At 33.0% G+C, this 22,373-nt stretch overlaps 3 protein-coding genes across 3 annotated transcripts in view; 2 read left to right on the forward strand and 1 right to left on the reverse strand.

The window, feature by feature from the left end:
- LOC107191277 (trinucleotide repeat-containing gene 6B protein) overlaps positions 1-10,963 on the reverse strand; it is a 34,806-nt gene extending 23,843 nt beyond the window's left edge. Inside the window, 3 exon segments of the mRNA XM_015580270.1 lie at positions 5,695-5,807; positions 6,856-6,905; positions 10,857-10,963. Coding sequence (XP_015435756.1) covers positions 5,695-5,763 — 69 coding nt within the window. The 5' untranslated portion in view covers positions 5,764-5,807; positions 6,856-6,905; positions 10,857-10,963.
- Positions 10,964-18,720: 7,757 nt separating this feature from the next.
- Positions 18,721-20,365, forward strand: LOC107191278 (proline synthase co-transcribed bacterial homolog protein; the record flags this gene model as incomplete). Its single annotated transcript, XM_015580272.1, has 4 exons — positions 18,721-18,813; positions 19,004-19,364; positions 19,459-19,700; positions 19,776-20,365. Coding segments are annotated over 4 exons (768 nt in total), but the record flags the coding sequence as incomplete, so codon positions are not given.
- A 1,348-nt stretch (positions 20,366-21,713) lies between these two features.
- LOC107191275 (UPF0693 protein C10orf32 homolog) lies at positions 21,714-22,240 on the forward strand. Its single transcript, XM_015580268.1, has 2 exons — positions 21,714-21,851; positions 21,929-22,240. The coding sequence occupies exons 1-2, from the start codon at positions 21,714-21,716 to the stop codon at positions 22,106-22,108; spliced, it is 318 nt and encodes a 105-aa protein (XP_015435754.1). The 3' UTR covers positions 22,109-22,240.
- Positions 22,241-22,373: the final 133 nt, after the last annotated feature.

The raw sequence follows: 22,373 nt of genomic DNA on the forward strand, positions 1-22,373 counted from the left end.
CTTAATAAAGAACCTCTTTCGAATTCCACCAGATGCTCAAAAAGAACCTTTTTGCGAAGAATGTTTGGTCTTGCAACCGATGTAGACGGTTGACCGAAGTCAACCCACGAATGTTTGCACTTTGGATTATCGCACATTATTCACTTCTTATCGTCGGTAATAATTTTCCATAAGACATTCTTTCTACGCTGCCTGGAAAGTAGCGAAACGCATATGCTTATCCGGCGGGTAATGTTTTCTTGCGACAGTTCGTGCGGTATCCACTGTCCCAACTTTTAATTTTTGCCCATCTCATGCAGCCGTCTTGAAATTGTTGCTTGATCAACTCCAAGCTGTGTTGCAAGTTCTTCTTGCGTCTGGGACAGGTTTTCATACGGGAGTGCCTCCAAATCGTCAATGTCTAACTTTCGTGGCATTCCGGATCCAGGGCGATCGCTTCCGTCAAAATCGCCCTCTTTAAAGCGTCGAAACCAGTATTTACATGTATTATAAGACACAGTATTTCCACCAAGAACAGAACACATGGTCTCACATACTTTAGCAGCATTTTTCCCTTGTTGAAACTCATACCGAATGCAATGCCGAGCACACAACTTTTTGTCGCTCATTATGTCAACCGTTATATCTAAGGTTATGTGCACGACTGAATCATAACAAATGGCGTCTCGTCAAGTTAAATACTAACTTCTAAGGAAATTTAACGGATCGAATTTAGGATATAACTGACACGAAGTATTCATTATTTGTTCGAGTCTTCGCAATATCAAATATGCAACATTTTGTTTAAATATACTGCAAAAGAAGAACACACGACAAGATTCATAAATGCATGTCAATACTTCAGGGGGTAAACCTACATACTGATATAATTAAAAAACATCATTTGAACATATGTCCTACATACCTTAGATTTTGAGTTATGCATGATTAAAGAAACTCTTCGAAGTGCACGATCTCAACCCATTCGACTTTTACTTTTTGGACCATTTAAAAACTATTGTGCATTCAACGCAAGTGAATAATGTGCACGAACTGCAAGAAAGGACATCAAATGGATTAAACTATTCGAAGAATACCTGATATTTTCGAGCGAGTGTGGACCTCAATCCTACGGCATGCAATAGTGTGTTGAAGCACGAGGTGGGCACTTCGAGCGTTTTCTTTAATCATCCATAACTCGAAAACTAAGGTATATAGGACATATCTTCACACGACATTTTTTACTTACATCAGTCTGTAAGACTTACCCCCTGAAATATTGACATGCATTTATGAATCACCTAAGTATAGTACATAGAACACACTGTACTGAGTAAAGAAACCTTAGTAGACATAAAAAAAATCAGGGTGAACGCGTCACAACTTAGTTGTAATAACTATTTTTTTCGTAGGTGTCACTGAAAGGGTTCTTTACAAAAACCACCCCCAAAAAATTAATTCTTTTATTTTTATCCTTAATAATTCATTTACAATTTCGGAAAAAATTTTTGTTCTAGAGCTAAAAAGTACCTACAGTAATCCCACATTGAACGCAACACGAAAACCACTCAATGAATCCTACATTGTCATCCCCACCACTAGGGAAGGGGGCCGTGGAACTTGTCAAGCGCTTAATTTTTTGCCCGGCGCGCCGCGGAGGCTTCCCTTTCACGAGCCGACGGCTGAACGAGGAATGATCAAGAAAAGATTATATGCCTGGGCATCGGGTAACACTAATAAGTTAAAATTAATAATAAGTTAAAAAAATGTTGAAGCCTTTGTTTATTCTGTACAAAAGTGTTAGAAAGATTTAAAATGGTACAATATTGAATGTCGGAAGGAAAAGAAGTAAACGCGTACGTAGGTATACATATACAGTTGCTCACGAAAGGATTCGAACGCACCACCGCTGTCTTTAATCCATCATGTAACAATTTATCCCGTGTCATACTAGGGCAGAGCGTCTAGTTATCGAACTGTTCATTCCGAGTGAGACTCGGAGTTTTAAAAAACGAACTGTGCGTCGTGTTTCCTCGTGTGCTATAGCGCTATAGCTAGCCTGTGCATTAATCGAGTGTCGTCGCTCGCAGTGGAGCCAGAATACGAGATAGGAAGGACAGCGAATGGAAAAGAAAAAGAAGTCTGCGTGTCGGTGAGACCAAACTCGGCTACCTCGACTCTGACCTCCCTTTCTTTTGCAATCGCTGTCCGTCGTATTCCGTATTCTGGCTCACCGCGATCGACTATTACAAGTCGATGCGACACGGGGGATGCGAGTGATGCGACAAGGGTACGAGGCTAAGATTAGGACCCAGAGAGCTGTCGACGATCACATTAAAAGAATCACCTCGATTGGCTGAAACGGTACGACAAAGAGCGTACGAGACATACCGAGACCGAGCAAGATAACGCGAGCCGCAGGCGGCCACAATGTAGTCATTGGCCGGCGAGAGCATCACAGGCGGGGCCCACGTAATCGAGTCGAGTGGAACCAGAAGCTTTCTCTCTGTTTTTCAATCGCCTGTCCTATTCTACGTTCGGAACTCTACAAAGGCAAGCTGTCGAGGCTCGAGTTTCGAGTAAAAAATTACATTGTAAGGTGCTGAAAACGTTTCCACGTCGTCGTGAATGCAGCGAAGCGGACCTGAGTTTGTTGCGTTCAACGTGTGATTACTGTACTAACATTCTTAAAAACTACAATTTTTCCAGTAATCTTATTTACAAATTTTCTTTGTTTTATTGTTTATACTGTGTTGCTCGTCGTACTGATGGACATTCTATTACCTATGAAATTCATGTAAAATGTAGTAAAATAATAAAATTATTTACTGATACAATTAGACTTTCAATGTTCCAATATTTGAACAGCAATAAAAAATTACTTTTTTACAACTTTTTCCAGGAAAACAATTTGAAACATGAAATCAAATATAATGAGTTTTGTAACAAACTCACATTTATGTTGTTTGATGTACATATCTCAATTATATCGTGATAAGTATGCCGGGACAATTAAGACTTACATTATAGCAAACGCTCGATTAACGACTCTCGGCACGTTCAGTGCACTTCTAAACTGCTTTAAGGTTATTTTTGCAGCCTAATTGATTGCACGTGGCACGAAAATTGTTTCAACATGAAACACAGAATTGAAAAAAAATCAATAGAAAACATTTGCTTATTTTAATAACTTAATTTATTCGTTTTTCTATATAATGTTCAATCACTGGTACTTATTCATTTACTGGTGCACTCACCCAAGTTCTTTTCCGTATGTCCAAGATAAGACAGGTGGCAGACCGTTTACAAAATTGTCTTACTGCGCGACACTCGGGCATGCGAGCAGTAAGGGGCAACGGTATCGATTTCAACCCCTTGTAAATTTCGAGCCGAGCTTCGGTAGCTCGCCTTTGTGTTTTTCCGGCAGCGAAAAATACATTTAACGGATTGATAAGATTTTTCACATTATCATATGACATTGACATTTTTTGTTCATCGAGCGTTTGTAATTTTAATTTTGTTGGGTGTAATAAAACTGAAATAGCTTAAGGCTATCTGCTGTACAATATATTTAGTATGTATTGATCCATAACTTAAGATAATCCGATTGAGATCGTGTTTGGACTCATTTTTACCACGAATCTTTTGTCACTTTGCGAGAAATAATTGTGACATTATATTACGTCATTTTGTTAAACCGATATTAGAGCAAAGCCACAAAAAATCGTTGAAATGTTATGTGTCTGCATCGCCATTTTCAAAGCACATATATAGTTCATACCAACTTTTTTTTAACTTTATGATAGTAATAAACATTAGGTAAAAGGATACATCAGGACTTGCTCTCATTTCCTTGCAAATAAATGGAAAAGAAAGGTTTCTTTTCCCCAAAAACTATTGCCTAGTCTCCTTAAAACAACATGTTAAGTATGATATCCAATTAAGAAATCTTGCTCATATTTGCTCCTTTTTAAGATATCCGCATTTAAAGTGCCAATTAGTACCTATCTACGCTGTCCATAATAGCCTAAATAAACTCCATATGAAATTTTATGACCCCAGATCATCGTATTTAGCCATAATAAATATTGGTGCATCATGGATCCAAATCGGTCTAAGGGCACTTTTGACCCCCTGTATCCTGCTTTACCTTTTGTAACTTCTTCAGACGAAAAAAAATCTACTGGCAGATAATAGTAGTTCACAAGATACAGAAACGTCTATATTATATGTTTGCAAAAGCATAAATAGACTGGTTAACTAATTATGACGATATCATGGTAGCCACTTCAGAATACATGGTTTCAAGAAAAACGCGATTGAAGTTTTACGTGCAGTTTCAACATATGTAGCAATGTATTTATGGCATGTCTGTTCACTCCGATATTTCTGCTACATGAAGGGGTACATTTTCTTTCCAAAACATTCGTGTGCAGTCGATTTGGTAATTATTTGAAAAACGGACGACCTCACCGATTTCAGTGAGCTTCAAATATGTTGTCAGGGTTATCATTCTGAATAACTACTTTTTCCTATACATGTTATCACCGCTATGCTTTAGTTTTCGAGAATTTCGCAAAAAAACATTAGTAAACTTTTAGAGAAGCTACTTTCTCACAGACTTCAATCTCCTTAAAATATGCTGTCAAGCTCCGCTTTAGTTTCAGTAATATTTGCAAAAAAAAAAACGAAATCTATGTAGGAAGTTTTCTTATTGTTGACATTCTTCTACATGCTAATGCTCGCGCGCCCTGAGCATTTCGAAAATAAAATGTAACAATCCCCCAGGCTACAGGACCGCCTCAAGTTGACATTTGTGACATTTATCATCTTTTTCCATGTACATTATATTTTCCTTATGTTTCAAATAGTGAATTAGTTTGATCTACAACTGTTATTGTGTTATTCGCACACACCACCACCCAGTAATTACAACTTAGAACACTGTCGACATAGAAAGGGATATCAGCTTGATGTGGTTCAGTCACCTGGGGGATATTACATTATTATTTTCTAAATGATCGGGACGTGTGAACATTATGCATTTAGAAGGATGTCAACGATGAAAGTGCTTCCTAGATTTCGGTTTTTTTTTATTCCAAATATCTCGCAAACTAGATCCGAGTGAAAGTAACACGTATAGGGAAACTTCACTCAGAATATTGTCCCCTCTAACATATTTCAAAGACGTTGAAATCGGTGAGGTCGTCCGTTTTGTAAATAATTACCTTTAATTTTTGGCATCTCTGCACCATTCATACTGCTTTATCCGCGTTGGACACCCGTCTTTCACATATATCTATTCGTTCTTTGTCTCTTACTTGGACAAATAAATTTGCTTGTTGAGCAATGCGGATCCCCATTTTGGACATAATTCGTGCAATAGGACAAAAAAATCCTTCACTGAACATATTACAGTCGTATTTTGTTGCAACGTTATGAACTGGATAATTCTTTGCGTTGAAATAATGGCTTCGCGCCAGAGCCCTCGAGTTTGAAAACAAATTTTAAATGGCTCCGTCGCGAAGCCCACGAGTTTGAGGACAAATTTTTAATGGCTACGCTCCGGAACCCTCAAGTGCAAAGACTTAGAGAAATAATCATTTCTAAACCCTCATTCATTTATAAGCATAAGTGAATAAATATATGAAAAAACATACCAATCCCAGTATACCATATGAAACAAATTTAATAAAAACATCAGTTAAATCTTACCATGGAATTTTGTACGAAGGCATTTGTTTCTGTAGAAATCTCATGTGAACTAGAATTGTGTGGAAACATTGGGCTCAGTTCTTCTTTGGCAGGCAATGCATAGAAACCAAGATCTGGAACGAACATAATTAACATATTAATAATTACGATAACAGTACCTATACATCATAAATATATTTTCTAATTATTAACTAATATTTGCAACCAGGGCTCGAGCTGCGATCAAAAAACGAATTTACGAGGGTCTGAAGCATTTCTCCCTATAAGACCATTGTCCTGGCACGGACCCGAGTTCGGGACGATAATCGAGAGAAGTCTGTAGCACGTTCTGTTGTTCGCCGCGAAAAGTAGCACATTTGAATGGTTGATTAAATATTAATTTAAGTTTTCCGAATTAATTTATCTTTCAATATTTCAAAACTCTTGGAATAGTTTTATTTAAATAATAGTAATAATTAGTACTTGTTGAATATAATATGCTGAAAGGTTGCAAAACAATTTTTAGAAGAAAATAATATTTCTACCTCTTTACTGTCCTATATTGAAAACAAAATAGATTTTATAACTTTCCTTAATACCTTCCTTACAAAAAAGCCTGCTGTATCACATGCTATGGTTAGATTTTCTTCGCGACCGTTACTTTTTTAAATAAATTGAAGTATATCCGCAAAAACTGGTGCGATTTCAGTAAACTTTTCACTTGGATCATTATTTAAACATATTTAGACGTCTATAATATAATAACAATTTACATCATTTGCTTCAGGAGAGTCCAGAGAATTATTTCCTGTTAAAAGCAACTGAATAATTGAACAACGTTCGCACTTAACGTATATATGGGCCGCAGAACTTTAATACCAATTATTTCGAACACCAATGAAAGTTGGCACCTACGCTTTTGGATTTGGGTAAGGATCAACCTGTGCTACTATCCTGCAAAAACGCATCAAACTCTCCGACGACCATCTCGAGCCCTCTATTTGTCAGCCTAACAGAAACGCTACACGCGCACAAGTACTTGGTCAACATCCATTTACAAATTACACTTAGGAAAATGCTACATGTTTTTATTAATTTTTCATCATTTTCAACAATCCTAAACATTTTCTGTATTTTAATAAAGTTTAGAAATTACAGGCGCTTGAAAATAAAATTACCAACCTTGTACACTATCACTATCAACGTGCTCCTAGCTCCATGCCAGTGGAGATCTGGAAAAACAGAAAATTGAGTTTACTAGTACTCATATGATGCACTTTTTTTAAAGCAACATTAAAGATTTTGCATGTTTTTTTTGCGTATTTGAGAATTGCAATGTTGGTAAAATAGTACATTTGCGTACTTTTCACATTTATCATTTTTATTATTTATCGCTATACTTGTGTAAAGGTCATTCCACAACAAACGGATCATTTTTTGTACATAATGTCTGGGATTTTGCTCAAATCGGAATACACTCCGTGACCGGAGTTTGTGAACATCCCTAATTTTGCGGTTACAGTATGTACCCGAAACTTTTTACACAAACCAGTAATACAGTGTTATTCAGTGTCCCAAAAAATCCCTTTGTGAAAGTTTTCTAGTTAAAATGCGAACGTTACACGTTTTTATTAATAAACATCAGTTTTTCGGTCGTGACAAAAGTTTGTGAGCACTTCCATATATAACAAATTTATTGAAAAAATTACACTTAGCATAATTACCAATATCAACGCTGATTTAATAGTTGATCTGCCTCCTTTCTTCATGATACTGTCGAAAATTCGAGTTCTCATGGAATCAGGTGAAATAGATTCTTGAAGAGAGGACAAATCAACTATCACATATACATATCTTTGAAATAAACATATACTTAAAAACAAATCAAACACATTCTGGGTTTTTAAAAACTATACGCACAGATATGTAATAAATTTTATAAATACATAGTCCCTATCATCACCTCCTTTTGAATCAGCAAATAAAAGCTATTCTATAATTAATATTTACTAATTCGTTCATTCAATCATAATGAAAAATGTAATGACTTTGTTTTTGCGAATTAATTACGTAATATAATAATTATGTCTCATAATCACTTTTTTGGCTTTGATTGTTTTGTGTTATTTATTAATCATAATTATTAAAATCATTTGTTAATGTTTTTATTACGTAATAATCATAATTGTTAATCATTAATAACATTAAATTTTGCTCAATTCTGTCACGTGTATTACTACAAAATATTGTTTCAATGTGGATATATATAGGCAAAAGCATTAAACATATTTATGCTCATTTATATTTCAAATCTTTTTAAAAGAAATATTATCATTGCAGAATCAATTGAATCAATTTTTCCTACAAAAAAATTAAAATGTCCATTCATGCTACAGTGCCTACAAGACTGTTTTCAAGTAATATTTACTGAAAATGTCACATTCCCAAACTTGTATTTTTAGTTTATGCCAAGTTTCTTCAATTATGCTTTTTGAATTGTTGACTTCAAAAAATACAAAGAAACTTGAATTCTGTAAACTGTCTCTTCAATATGCTCTTAAAATGTTCAAATCAGACCATTTGACCACTTTTCTTTTGATAAGTTCCACATTTGTGTTTGAAGATCTAAGGTATAACTGTACATCATTACACTGACATCTCTATGCTTATTTTGTTGACTCCAAATTTTGTATTTATCATCCTTGATTTGGCTTCTAACAAATTTTTATTTTACAACTTGAGCCGAGTAGTTGTTTTTATCTATGAAAATAATGTTTGTTCAAAAGTTGTAATCTTATCAAGACACATTACCTTGCAAACCCAAGTCATTTTTGCCTATTTTTAACACTTACTTATGGTCTTCATTAAGCTATGTGACCTTGGTAAGTACTTTTACTTTATATTCTTTTAAGTTCTCAATGGTTACAGATTTTTCTAAATCTTAATTCACGCCTCATTTGCTCCTTTTGTTAATATTTTTTTTGACTACTTGCAATTTAATTTTTTGAAACAATTTCTTATGTATATCAGTTTCTTATATACAAAACTTTAAAAAAACTTCTATTTATTGTACTATAATTTTCACTTTGAGAGGCTATACAATGCTATTTGCTTTCATAAAAATGTGTATTGATTCAAATAACAGACACTAGATGTATTCAATGTTCTTATAAGTTTGAGACATACGTATAAAATTATTGCTTTATACCAGTTGTTTATGTGACTGTAAATATTTCTAATAGGTATAACAATGTTGTTAAGAAGTAAACAAAAATGGCGTCCACTTGAATAACCCCACTTTTTAAATCACACTCGGTTAACAATTACACCCAAACTAAGAAACATTGGTCAGCAAATGATCTATGATCTAATTGAAAGTTTTACAACTATTACTTTGTATATTATGTTTAGCATTGTTCTATTATTACACTGTTGACTATCAAAGAGACTGGAAAAGTAAAAATGTGATTTAAATAATGAAAAAATATGTAAAAAAAAAAGAACAGCAAAAGCTAACAAGTAAAAAATTACTTTATACGATACTTGTGATTCAGCGATTCCTATTTAAAAAATTAACCTGAAATTACAATAGTATCATTGGACTTTACTACTAAACAAATAATAAAAACTATAAAATACATAAAACATGAACAAATTTTTAATAACACAGATCAGTGGTACACAGTATGATTTATTTGAATAAATTTCCATGTTGAATCGCAAATTGTGCAAAATGAAATCTTTCAAAGTATTACATAGAGCAGCTGCTTCTATTATGGTACAAGGTATAATTTCTTGTTTTGGAGTATTGGGTTTATTTATCGTGAAAAGGACACATGATCAAAAAATGTACTCAAATATTCCTGGCAGAGTTTCAAATTGAAAATCTTAGTGGAGTAACAAAACTGTATTTTTCAGCACAGTAATGCCATGATATATTAAACACATGTTCCAAAGAAAAGTACTTTGGTTTAAAAAAAAATGTTATGATTCTGTTATGGTAAATTTTATGGCTCGATGTAAATATTATACAAAGTGCATGGGAAAGCAAAATTACAATAGTGAAAATTAATATGAAGATCGCTGCAATCATATTACTACCTACAAAGTAGTAAGAATATGAGTATGTACCAATTATACATATATTCTTTATATAATTGGCTTCTCCGTTAAATTTCTAAAACTATAAAAATTAGAGGAAAGGACACTAAATATTAATAAATAAGAATAAATTCCGACTAATTTCTCGAAGTGAGGCATTTCATGTGGCAATTAAAAAATTCCTAAATTTACAATTATATATAAAATAAGTATGATATAAATAAAAAATCAGAACCCTTTTCCTTCCGTATTACCTATATTTATTAAAAGAACAGGCGAGGCTACTTAAGTGAACTACAGTCATGTATACATACTGACAAATACTATAAAGTGAATCGTTCTGTTTAAATGTAAATATTCGCGAAACTCAGAAACGGAGATCGACTCAATCAATACCACTCATTTTGACAAAAAACAAACGATCGTGTTAGGAATTTTTCTTGAAAATTCAATATACGAAATAACAGGAAAATGCTCAATTCAACGAGTCTATGTGCAGAAAAGGTTAAATTACAATGATAGAACAAACGATGGTAAAATTTCGTATAAAAATATAATTTACGTTTTAGCAAATGATTATTACACACATCTACGCACGCATATGATTGTACGTATACATACATGTGTGTGTATACGTCTCCGCCAATTAAAATGCAAACCAAGAGAACACTGACGAAAATTTCTCCGACCTATCTGGTACACGTACGTAGAGTACATTAGCGCACGTATCGATGCACATAGAAATGTCTTATACGTATTGCTTAGGGGCATGTATTTTCATATACACGTACGTGTGTATATATATATATCCCCATATATATTTTACGTATATGCGTGTAATACACATAAGGTATACAATATAATTTAGATGATAGAGATAGGTAAGATATACATCACATTTAGCTACTTACATACATACATACAATATACATATAGTCATATATATAAGAGATTGTAAAACGTAAAATGTCGAGACTGAGAAATCAGAATGAAACTAGCACTTTTTCGAAAGGTCCGAGACTATGAATGGGTAAAATATGAAGGATATCCTATTAAAGAAGAAGAGGAACCGGAGAACTTACTTTTTAGGTTCGGTGCCCGAAGAATATTTCAGTCTAGACGAAGATATTTCGTTGACGCACAGAACGGGCAGAGCGAGTACCGCTCCGCTGGTGGGCTATTCCCGCGAGCGGCGCTACTCCCCCGGATTTGGAGGGCACGGTGGTGCTGATGCGCTCATCGCAACCCAGTTCACAGTTGTACACGTGAAAAGACCCTTCCACATTTCAGAATCGACGATAAATGGGAACCAGCAAAATTTTCCTTTACAGTAGGCGCTCGTTTACTGCATCTTTCGGGGCTGTAGAGGATTAAATTTCCGAAAATTATGGAATAAACCAGGGCCAATCACACGCGCGTTCTTCCCGTCAATCATCCGTTCACTTGTTCAACGTAGGTAGATATAGGGTGGCTTGGATAAACGTACTTTATGATCACCTTACAATCTCCATTATTTGTAGCGATATCAAAAAAGTTTATTCACAAAAGTTATTGAGTATTGAAACATTTTACTAAAATAATATTATATACACCGCATTTTCAGTGATGAAAAATATGCAAGTTAAACGTGACACCGTATGTATTGCAATCCTTCCCTGCTAGGCGACAGAGTGGGGTGCGCACATATGTGTGAAAAATACGTGTGAATGAGGAGCGTTCCTAAGTACAATAAACTGGCCTACATTAAACGAGCATCTACTGTATATTGCAAATTTATTTGTATAAATAATTTATAAAATACAGTTTTTCACTCTAAGATGCGATTAAATCAAAGTAATTTATGAATAACGTATGATCTTCTGGGCAAATAATGAACGAGTAGAATCACTACGCCATGTGTTCCTATACATCAGGGTTTTTAATAACAGATGTCAGATATCATGACGGGTAATACTATGATACGTGCCAAAATAAGACGAAAATTGAGTGTACCAAAATTGCCATGGAGCATTTGATTTTTAGTTATAAACACTTAAAAAATAAAGTAAAGGTAGACAACTTGCAGGTAACTGGCAATTACAGGCAGTGGAACAAAGGGGTTTACAGTACCGTAGAAAGTCAATCGGGAGCACCGATGCCAGAAATGATCACTAGCAATGTTCGATTCAGAATCGCTTCTTTAAAAAATGGATTTTTTTTATTAAAAAATCGATCTTTTGAGTCGATTCTCTGCTGTTCGATTTTTCTGAGAATCGATTCTTAACTCCGAATCGAGAATCGATTTTTCTCTCTTCGCAGTTTGATTGGTTCTTGTGTTTCAGAATTAATTTGTCCCCAACGGAAAGACCAATTACATATAACAGTTTCACCCCGCTAGCTTTTAGACAATAGCTGAGGTGTAGGTTCTTCCTAATAACTACGCAGAACTATGCTCTTACGAACCAATCAAATAATTATTTATAATAAATAAAAGCTTATTCGTTAATACGTTTGTTCTTACTTATTGATTTCCTAATTTTCAAGCGTTCAACGCCTCAGCAATGAATTCGTACCTTTTAAGAAAGGGAGAAAGGTAAATTTCGAATATTTAAACAAAATTATTACTAAATTAAACATTTATAATCATGGAATGTAATTATTAAAAGAATCGTTAACTGATTTCAAACCTTCAAATTATACTATTGTAACTTCACCTCTAATTCCCTTTCCTGTTTAACAGAGAATTACATGTATACAGGGTCTACCATTTATCTCAGAACCCGTGTGCGCGAGAACACATACGGATGGCAACAGCGCTAAAGTTACACATTTATGTTCCTTATACTATTTTTTTAATTTATTCATTGGACCTATCGCTTTTTGGTTGACATCCTTCTCACTCATTCATTCCCTTTCATCGCATCCTTTATTAATATCGACAATATAAACAGTGAGACAAAGGTAAGACACACGTGCAGCTTGCAATCAGAAAAAATTATTATCATCGATGAATATGATATTATTCAAAAATTTGTGACATCTGAACAGAAATAATTTTCTGTGTTATATTGTTTCCACAGTTCACACATAAAAAATGGAACATGTACCTACTTCACCTAATATTGCTTACTACATGAAAGGAAAAAGTAACGTCAATCAACTAACGCGATTTATTAAAGAAAATCTACTTCAGAAATAAAATGAGATACACTAGCTGAATTACGCTGTATACTTGAATTATATAATTCTAACTTTTCGACAAATTCAATTGCTAATTACTGTAACCATCAGTGTAATTGAATTAGAATATAATTGTCTAACATAATTTTCAATCTGTCATAATATAGCCTTTCTGTGATGAATTGGTACAATTTCGTCCAGTCATTTTTCGAAAATAGCAATTGTATAATGCTTCAAAGCAACGTTGTATATACCGCCACTATAGCGCCATTTCTAACACCTCACAGCATATATGTATGTATAATAGATGCGCGGTTTTATGGTAGGGATGGAACGAGACCGAAGGACAGAAGTACAGCTGGAGTAACTCCCCTCTTGCTCGCCCATTGCAGAGGGGGGGGGGGAGAAAACGACTGATGGGCGAGTAAGAGAAGGAATGCTGCACGCATGTAAGTAATGCCTCCATTATAGCCGTCGGAGAATCCCCCACCCACCAACAGCCTCATTAGAAAGAGAGGAAAGCTACTCCAGTTATTGTCCTCTCTCTCTCAGTGTCGAATTCATCCCTACCATAAAACTGCACAGTCTATTATATATGTCTATGGGCAAGATTGACAACATTCTGGTCTGAGATGCGGCGATTCAGGTTATAAGCATGCGCGAGTAGTTCGACTTCAGGCCGGCTCGGCAAAACTCGGGCGCTATCGGCAGAAATCCAGCTATAAAAGAGAAGTCTGAAAGTCGCAACGCGAGATTTCTCGCGTCCGATTTTTGCCAAACTGAAGTCGGACTGTGTACATGCTTGTAGCACGAATCGAATCTCACTGTCAGACCAGACTATCAAGATCTTGTTCGATTTCGTCCGAATTTTAAATATTAATGAACTCAAGACCATGGCTGATTACACTATTCAATAGTCAGCTGAACTTCTAACATTCGAATACGAATCTGCAAATGGTTTTTTGTCAGCACCCTTAGTTTTCGAGAAATTAGATTTTTTGAACGTTGTTCGAACAGTAATAGTTATTCGGTTGTTTGTTGCGTCCGATTATTCTACAAACTCTCCCGAATAAAATGGTACATGTTGTTATTGCATTATGAACAGTTAAACATGTTTAAACAACGATCAAAAGGAAAAGAACACCCGAAATGCATTAATTTTTACAAATATTTTTTAATTTTTTATTGGCCGGGGTTTTTCGTTAATATCTGGTTAATGAAGCCTCACACAACATTTTCGCTAAGGAAAAAGTTGTTTCAAATCATCCCAGGTACCCCTCATTTCTGGAAGTCAAAGCTATTTTGGGACACCCTGTATATGCATTCTGTAAATGCCTATCAGATAATTAGAGAAACAAGCCTAATTATTTTACCACATCTAAAATACTTATAGAGAATAAGTTCAGAATGTTGTATTTTGTTCTGAACAATTATCTCACAGAGAGAAATATATTATTCTTCAACTAGATGAAATTTATGTACATCCTCACATAGAATTTAAGAGTGGAAAACTAATTGGTTTTGCTGAAAATAGAAAATCTCCAACAAGAGCAGTATAAACATCTTCCAGTTTTTCTGCATTTGGGAAATTCAAAGAAGTTACGATGTTATTATATGGTAGCAATTATTTCACATAATAATAGAGTTAATAAAAATATGTTTAATTGTTTGTTTAACAACAATGTAACAAACACTAATGAAAGCTTTACATTGCAACTTTTTTAACTTATGACTATGTTCATGTTTTTAAAAATATAAGAAATAATTGAAATTATTTAAATAATGATGATAAATTTTTCGTTTTTCCAAATTTTGAAGATTTAGAAGCTGCATCCTTAAAAGCATCATTTATAGATATCAGAGATATTTATAAGGCAAAATATGATAATTTTATATTGAAAATTGGTTATAAACTTAATTATAAAAAATTATACCCTAATAATATTGAAAGACAAAAAGTTAGTCTTGTATGTAATCTTTTTCATGAGTCATCTTATAGTGCAAGAAAATGTGAATATGCAAGTAAATCAGAAATCGTTAAACATAGTGGTACTCAAGAATTTTTGAAAATTATTTGATGATGATCTATTGTAAATATAAAATCTAAAGATGGAAGTGCTATGAAGTGAAATGATTTCTCAAAATCATTTTACTTTGTAGATTTATTGCCTCAAAATTTTCATGAAGTAAACCATTAAGTCGTTATTCAAGGGGATCAAGTTAGCTGTGACACCCTGTATTACTATAATGTCATAGAGAAAATTTTAAGATCAATTTAATTTTTTGTAATGGAATACTACATGTCTGTATGTATAACATAATAGTATTTTTTAAGACAAACTATTTTGTAAAGTCTGCTACATAAGATCATTGAGTGTAGAAGGTTGTAAATTAGTGAGATTTAAAGGAGTCAGATTAACGTAAATCGTAGATCGTCGTCGATTATCAAACCCTAGATATTTATGGTACAAAGTTGAAACAGACCCGCAGTTTGCATTGATTTGATTACTTTGCATCTCAATAATTTATGACCCTCAACTACATTTAATAATCTTATATGACACATCATGAACTCTTAAATATAACGAGTTTTGACTATTCAAAGACATAATATTTCTCATAAAGGTATAATATACAAAGGTATAATGTGTGATTCCACTTCAGAAAGTGCATTTCCACTTTTTTTGCTTAATGAAATTGTGCATTTTTTTACATATATATATCAATTCTATAAGCCATACTACATATAACAAAAATTCATAAAGTAAAATCATTGGAAACTATGTGATATTCCATATTATTATATATAATGCATATTTTTCTAGAATTACATATGTACTCTAATAATGCAACAGAAAAAACTCTAAAACATAGCATCAGCTTATAACACTCAGAACATGACAAAATATTTAGCAATCAAATAAAGAACAACAATTACTTGATATTCACAAATCTGTACCTTAGCTACATGGATCCCCTTATTTAAATAGATTTAATTCAGTTTTACATATGGGATTTCCTAAAACATACAATGTATTTGTATGCTTTTTTGTTAGTAAGCAACTTAAGAAAAAATCTATTAAGATGTAATTTTACAATGTAAGTGCTGAATTACTAACTGATAAAAAAATGTTTTTATTATAGCACTGAAATATTTGAATACTTGTTATAATTTTCACAAAAAACATTAAAATATCGTGTATAGTATTGATGAGATTTTATTGATTTTACCTGATAAGTTTTATACAATGAGAGACTCAATAAAGTAATTTATAATGTAAATAAATTCATGTGTTTTCATTTACAAAAAAGTATAAATGCTCTCATTTACTTGGAAAATTCACTGAACACTGTCCAATTATTGGAATCATTATTCTAAACAGGGGATCAGTTACTGAATTATTCAGAACAGAAAATGTTGTACGTCACATTCCCTTGGGTTATGATGTATCTGTATATATGAGCTATAATTTTTCAAATTCTATGCCTATTAGTACTCCATAAAGAAATTGAAATTTTTTAAAACATTAAGATGTTATTATTGCAAAATGAAAGCAGATTAGGCATATTCACATCTTCTTTCATTTAAGCTCACCAAATATCCCTTATAATATTTCAATGTACATCATATCCTATATAATGTCACAATAAATTATAAGTTCATAATATTTAATGTTCTCAAAAATATTGCAAAATGTTTTAAATTAACCTAAGGTTTAACAATATAACAATAAGCGTTAGATACATGTCTTCTATAAACTATCATGTAATCATATAATTGTTGACTACAAATATTCCATAATAATTACATACTAATTCAAGTTAAATTCGAACTATATTAACATAATAAATTGTCTATAATATTTTAGCAAATATAATATTAAAATGAGTAATATTCCATCTAAAAATAACTGTATTATATATCATTATCGTTTTCGTTGTTCCTACAACTTTGCTTACTGTACCTTGTTTTATAAAAATTTCCACCAATTCCCAAGTAAATAATTGCATTAACTACAGAAGTTTGAATAATCTAATATAAAGTGAAATATGTTATTGAAAATACTAAAAGTGTTGTTTATATTAAAAATCTTGTCCCCTTTAAACAGTAATGCGATACATTGCAAGGTTATATTTATATACACATATTCCTATGGAAATATTAGAAGACAACTTACCAATGTGTACAAGCATGGAAAATCCTTAAAATCAGGTGGAACACAGCACTTTCTTCAGAGGCTTCTAAAACACATTTCGTTGTCACGACAATATTATTTACCGAAAATACATCTCCATCGCTAGGCACGGAATCACACGGAATTTTGATTTCTAACTGTCCTCAACTGTCCTGTTTCATAAGCCACGTCATATAAATAGAGTGAAACTTACAACTAGATATTCTCTGTTAGATAAGAACATTTTAAGGTGCGTTCTACTAACGACCGCGGCACCCGCAACGATCATGTTTTCCTTCCATTGCCGACGAGGTACCCGGAGGCATGGAGGTACCGTCGCGAGCAAACTCGGCTTCCGCTAGGGGAAAAAGTGGCGTAGAAGAAAAGTCTCCCAGCACTTACTAAATTTATTTCAAGTACACAAATAAATGTTAAACCGAATGTTAATTTCGCATAATTTTCAATAACTCCGAGACCAAGTGGTAAGAGGTCTTTCCCTTACATCACTTTTTTCCCTAGCGGAAGCCGAGCTTGTTCGCGAGGGAATGTGTTGTAAAAGCGTAGTAATGGCGGCGTTCAGAAGATACAACCGTTGCGCAACCGTTGTGTTTTCTGAACGTAGCCAATCTGGTAGACATTTTCGTAGCGTCGTAAGGTATTATTTAGAACAATAAATGATTTTAAATTAATATCCCTATTTTAATTCATCTTACATGTTTTAATCACTGAACTTGCATATTTCCCTTCAATTTCCATTATTTTTAGAATTCAAAATGAAAAATTAAGATTTAATTTTTAATATACAAAATTATAAAATGTTAAAAAAGTGGAGTCAATCACTTTGACTTGTGAACGGTTCATTAATAATTACTTATTTAATGTTAACTTAAGGCGGGATTCATAGTCGCTGCTTATTCTTAAGCATTTGCTTAAGAATAAGTAGTGACTATGGTGACTATGAATCCCGGCCTTAATTATAGTAATTTGTAGTTATCACTTTCGTAATTCGTGGTACTGAGCATGCGTAGAAATGCAACTAATTTATGAATGACTAACGTCTACTAACGTCAGTGTTCATCACTTGTCGCATTCGCATTTGTTCGCATTATTGTGCATGTGCAAAACAGCAGCTAATAGAAGTTAGACACACTTTTGCCTCGTCGCTCCTCCCGCAAAGGCATGGTTCGTTCCTAATGTTCCTATGTCCATGATTGAATGACGTCTGCCAGGTCTGGCCAGGTCTGCTGCGTGTGCCACGCGTGCTAACTGCTGATCAGATTCCACAAGGCTATTTTACAAGTTTGTTATACATATCTTGACCATCGACCGTAATTAAAAACTTTACATATTCAACAGAAACGTAAAGTACATATCGAAAAAGTTGTCTAATAACTAAAAAGTTGATGTCTAATTTCATTTGTTGAAACTGTTGTTCTTTGACTATAGTTTTTAAACGTAATTTGAATTCTAGGTTACACAGTTTTCTTATCACATGATGATAAGTGATTTCTACCGTAAAAAGCATATTAAGCGAAATGTATAAAACGAATTATTTAGCTTATTGAGAAGAAAACAATAGCATGAAGTAAATAAATAGTATAATGAAGATTATTATATAACATTGAAAATTGTAAACATGACAGTGGCAGCAAATTTAAAAATAATTCATGATCAAATTTTAGCTGCTTCTGCTAGGAGACCGTTGGTATGCCTATATTCTACATTCCTATTTTACGTTTAACAGTTTCATTATGAACATATTTTATTTCTGGCATAGTTCTATATTTTTTTATTATTACACATGTGTAAGGGTGTAAAAAAAATTATTAAGAAAGATATTAAAAAAGATATTAATGCATTACAAAAATATATATAAAAGAACATTTTTATTACAGGAATATAAAGATTTTGAACCACGCCTGGTAGCTGTGAGTAAATTAAAACCTCCAGAATTGATTATAGATGCTTATGAAGCTGGTCAAAGACATTTTGGTGAAAATTATGTAAATGAATTAGTAGAGAAAGGAACTAATCAAAACATTTTGGCAAAATGTAGTGATATACGTTGGCACTTTATTGGTCATTTACAGAGAAATAAAGTGAACAAATTATTAAGTGTTCCAAATTTGTATGTCATAGAAACAGTTGATAATGAGAAGTTATTATCTGTACTGAATTTTTCATGGCCCAAATTCAGAAGCCAGGATGATTTAAAATTAAAAGTTATGATACAAGTCAATGTCAGTAAAGAAGAAGGTACTATATATAATAGCAATTTTGTGATTTAGATTTCTTGTTTTTAAAAATTTCAAATTTAAATTCAGATTTTAATTGAATATAATATTTTCAGGAAAAAATGGTTGTGAAGTCTCAAAAGTTTCTGCTCTTGTAAAATACATTATTAATAATTGTAAAAACTTAGAGTTTGTAGGACTTATGACAATAGGGATGTCTGGATATGATGCGACTAAAAGATCAAATCCTGACTTTTTACAATTAAGAGAATGTAAACAAAATGTTTCCAAAGAATTTGGTATTGATTTGAAGAAAATTGAATTATCTATGGGGATGTCAAATGATTATGAGCATGCGGTAATTTCAACAGAAAATTTTTCTCCTTTATCTACATAAAATATAATATCGAATAATATAAGCAAATTTGTTTAGGTGGAACTGGGCAGTACAAATGTCAGAGTGGGTAGTGCAATTTTTGGAGAACGACCAAAAAAAGATATTTAAATGAATTCGGTATATAATAATTTTTATTTTTTGTATTATAAAAAGAACAAATGGTGTTATCTGGTACTTATGGTGGATTTGCAGTGATTAAACAATGAAACCTTTTCATTTTGCTGAGTTGTATTTAAAAATTGATCTGTATGGCTTTGCTGTTATGATATATCTATACAAGAACTAGATGCATTTTGAATGTATACAGGGTGGGGCAATAACTATTACCACCTCAGATATTTTCGTAACTATAAGGTTCATAGAAATATTTGTGTAACCAAACTTGCACAGTACAAAGAGAGCCATCCGATGGCACTAATAGTTTTTTTGCAGGTGGAGGTCCTTTGGATATTTTAAAGTCACATCCATTTTTTTAAATGGATCGGTATGTTTTTGTTTCTGTAGAATGATAGAGGCGCTAAAAACGAGTTCAATGACCTATTATATAAGATCATAGTAGGTGTTCGAAATAATGACCATCCTATCAATGCAACACTGGATTTTTTTTATGAGTGATGGATGTGAAAGTCTTATAACGCCTGAACTTATTGACGCACAGGCTGCAACAATTCACTGTTGCATGCTTGAGGTGTAGTTAGTACTTTGTTGTACGAATGTCTTTCAATGTTCCCTATAGAAAGAAATCTATAGGTGTTAAGGGGGAGACTCCGTGAGCTGTGCCGCGCGCTCACACAAGCAATGAACCATGTATGTATACGCCATGCACGAGAGAGACAATCGATTTCGTAAATATCAACTTCTGCTTCAATAATTGCAGAAATGAAGTTGTCGCGGATATAGAACTCACGGTAGACTTCAATACAAGGTGGTCTGGTCCGTATAAACACCATACGTTGAAAGAATTAGAATTTTAGAAAGTGTGCGATTGTGACTGACACCGCTGTAAAGACACAAGATGGCTGCACTGGAAAATAGTTTGCACCGAATATTAACGTATGTTAACGATTTATATCTCAAAAAATTGCTCCCAATTTGCTCCTTTCGAATCTGAAATTTCTCACATCGCACCGTTTATATTTAATGAGAAATTCGCAAATGAAAAAGCAAAAGTTTGTTGGTTGCAAAATAGATAGTATAAATATGAAACTGTTAGTATAGGATAATGGTCCTTTTACACAAATATTATGGTACCAAACAATTGCTGTCTTATAATAATCAATGATCAGATATCTCAATAACAACTTATTAACATCGCAGAGGGAGGGGAGAAAGTGACTGAAGGGCGATGAGGAGAAGGAATGCTGCATGCAATTATATGTCTCCACGGTATCTACTATACCAGTAGGGGAATCCCCTACCAACAGCTCCATTAGAAAGAGAGGAAAGTTACTCCAGTTATTGTCCTCTCTTTCTAGTGTCGGCTTCATCCCTACCATAAGATCGTGCAATCTATTATACATGTCTATGCACTCATATTCAGGTATATTTTAATTTGTAGAGGCGTCCAGTGACATGTATTCACTATTTGTTTCTAATTGTAAACAAAAATATATTAACTCATGTATTTCATCTTAGTTGTACTTTATTATAAATGAAAACGTGAAATTATTAATTACTTGTTTTCATATATCTAGAAATAAAAATTATTCCTTTTTAACCTTTTATTATAATAGTCCTTATAAAAAGAAAAAGTGTATAAAGGTATAAACATTTTAATTGTCAGTCAAATGTAAGTAAAATATATGTATTTGTTGCAGGCACATACTCTAAATACGTCATTTCCATTATCTTTTGTAACAAGAATATCGTTATCTTGAAATTTTGTGTATTATAATATATTATTAATAAAGCATTATTGAACTATATAAAATTAATTGACATACACATTTTTAATCTAATTTACTTTTATACAGCATGGCATCAGCTTCAAGTACTAGTGCTCGAAGTTTATTCATTGAGTCAAAAATGAGATTGGCTGATAGAGTTCAAGTCAACGTAAATAATATTGCTTCCCTTGCAAGGCAAATACAAAGGGGTTCAAAAAGTAGTGATGTAATAGCCTACACATATTTCGTATAATACATTATGTAACAGAGATAATTCCTTCTCTAATCAAGGCATGTTTACAGATATTAATGCACAGTGCAAAAAATTTTACACAGCAAGAACATGGTTTAGAAGCAGCAGAAACCAATTTAAACAAAATTGCCCTTATAGCTACACATTTAGAATATCAAATAGAATGCATCAACAGGAGTTCTATAATCTTAGAAGATGTTACTGAACAAATACGTGCTATGCAAAGATAAATTATTCTGATCAATATTTATCACAAGTTTATTATTCATACGTAATTTATTATATACATACAACACAATGTATTCAAAACATTAGGCACAAATGGACCTATATAATTCGTTTTTATTGGTCTGAAAAGTGTACAGTGGACAAAAAACAAATAAAGAAAAATACATCATCAAAAGTGGTACTATGTTATATTTGCATCTTATAACTATTTATTTATCTTCCTCTAATACACTTATTTGTCACCTTCACTGAATATATTAATGTGGC

Source organism: Dufourea novaeangliae, unplaced genomic scaffold (genome assembly GCF_001272555.1).
Source record: "Dufourea novaeangliae isolate 0120121106 unplaced genomic scaffold, ASM127255v1 scaffold262, whole genome shotgun sequence".
In the NCBI taxonomy this organism is placed as follows: Eukaryota; Metazoa; Arthropoda; class Insecta; order Hymenoptera; family Halictidae; genus Dufourea; species Dufourea novaeangliae.

Coding starts and splice junctions, on each gene's coding strand:
- LOC107191275 (XM_015580268.1), top strand. CDS start 21,714: ATGGCATCAGCTTCAAGTACTAGTGCTCGAAGTTTATTCATTGAGTCA. Junction 21,852..21,928: donor GGGGTTCAAAAAGTAGTGAT/GTAATAGCCTAC, acceptor GCATGTTTACAG/ATATTAATGCACAGTGCAAA.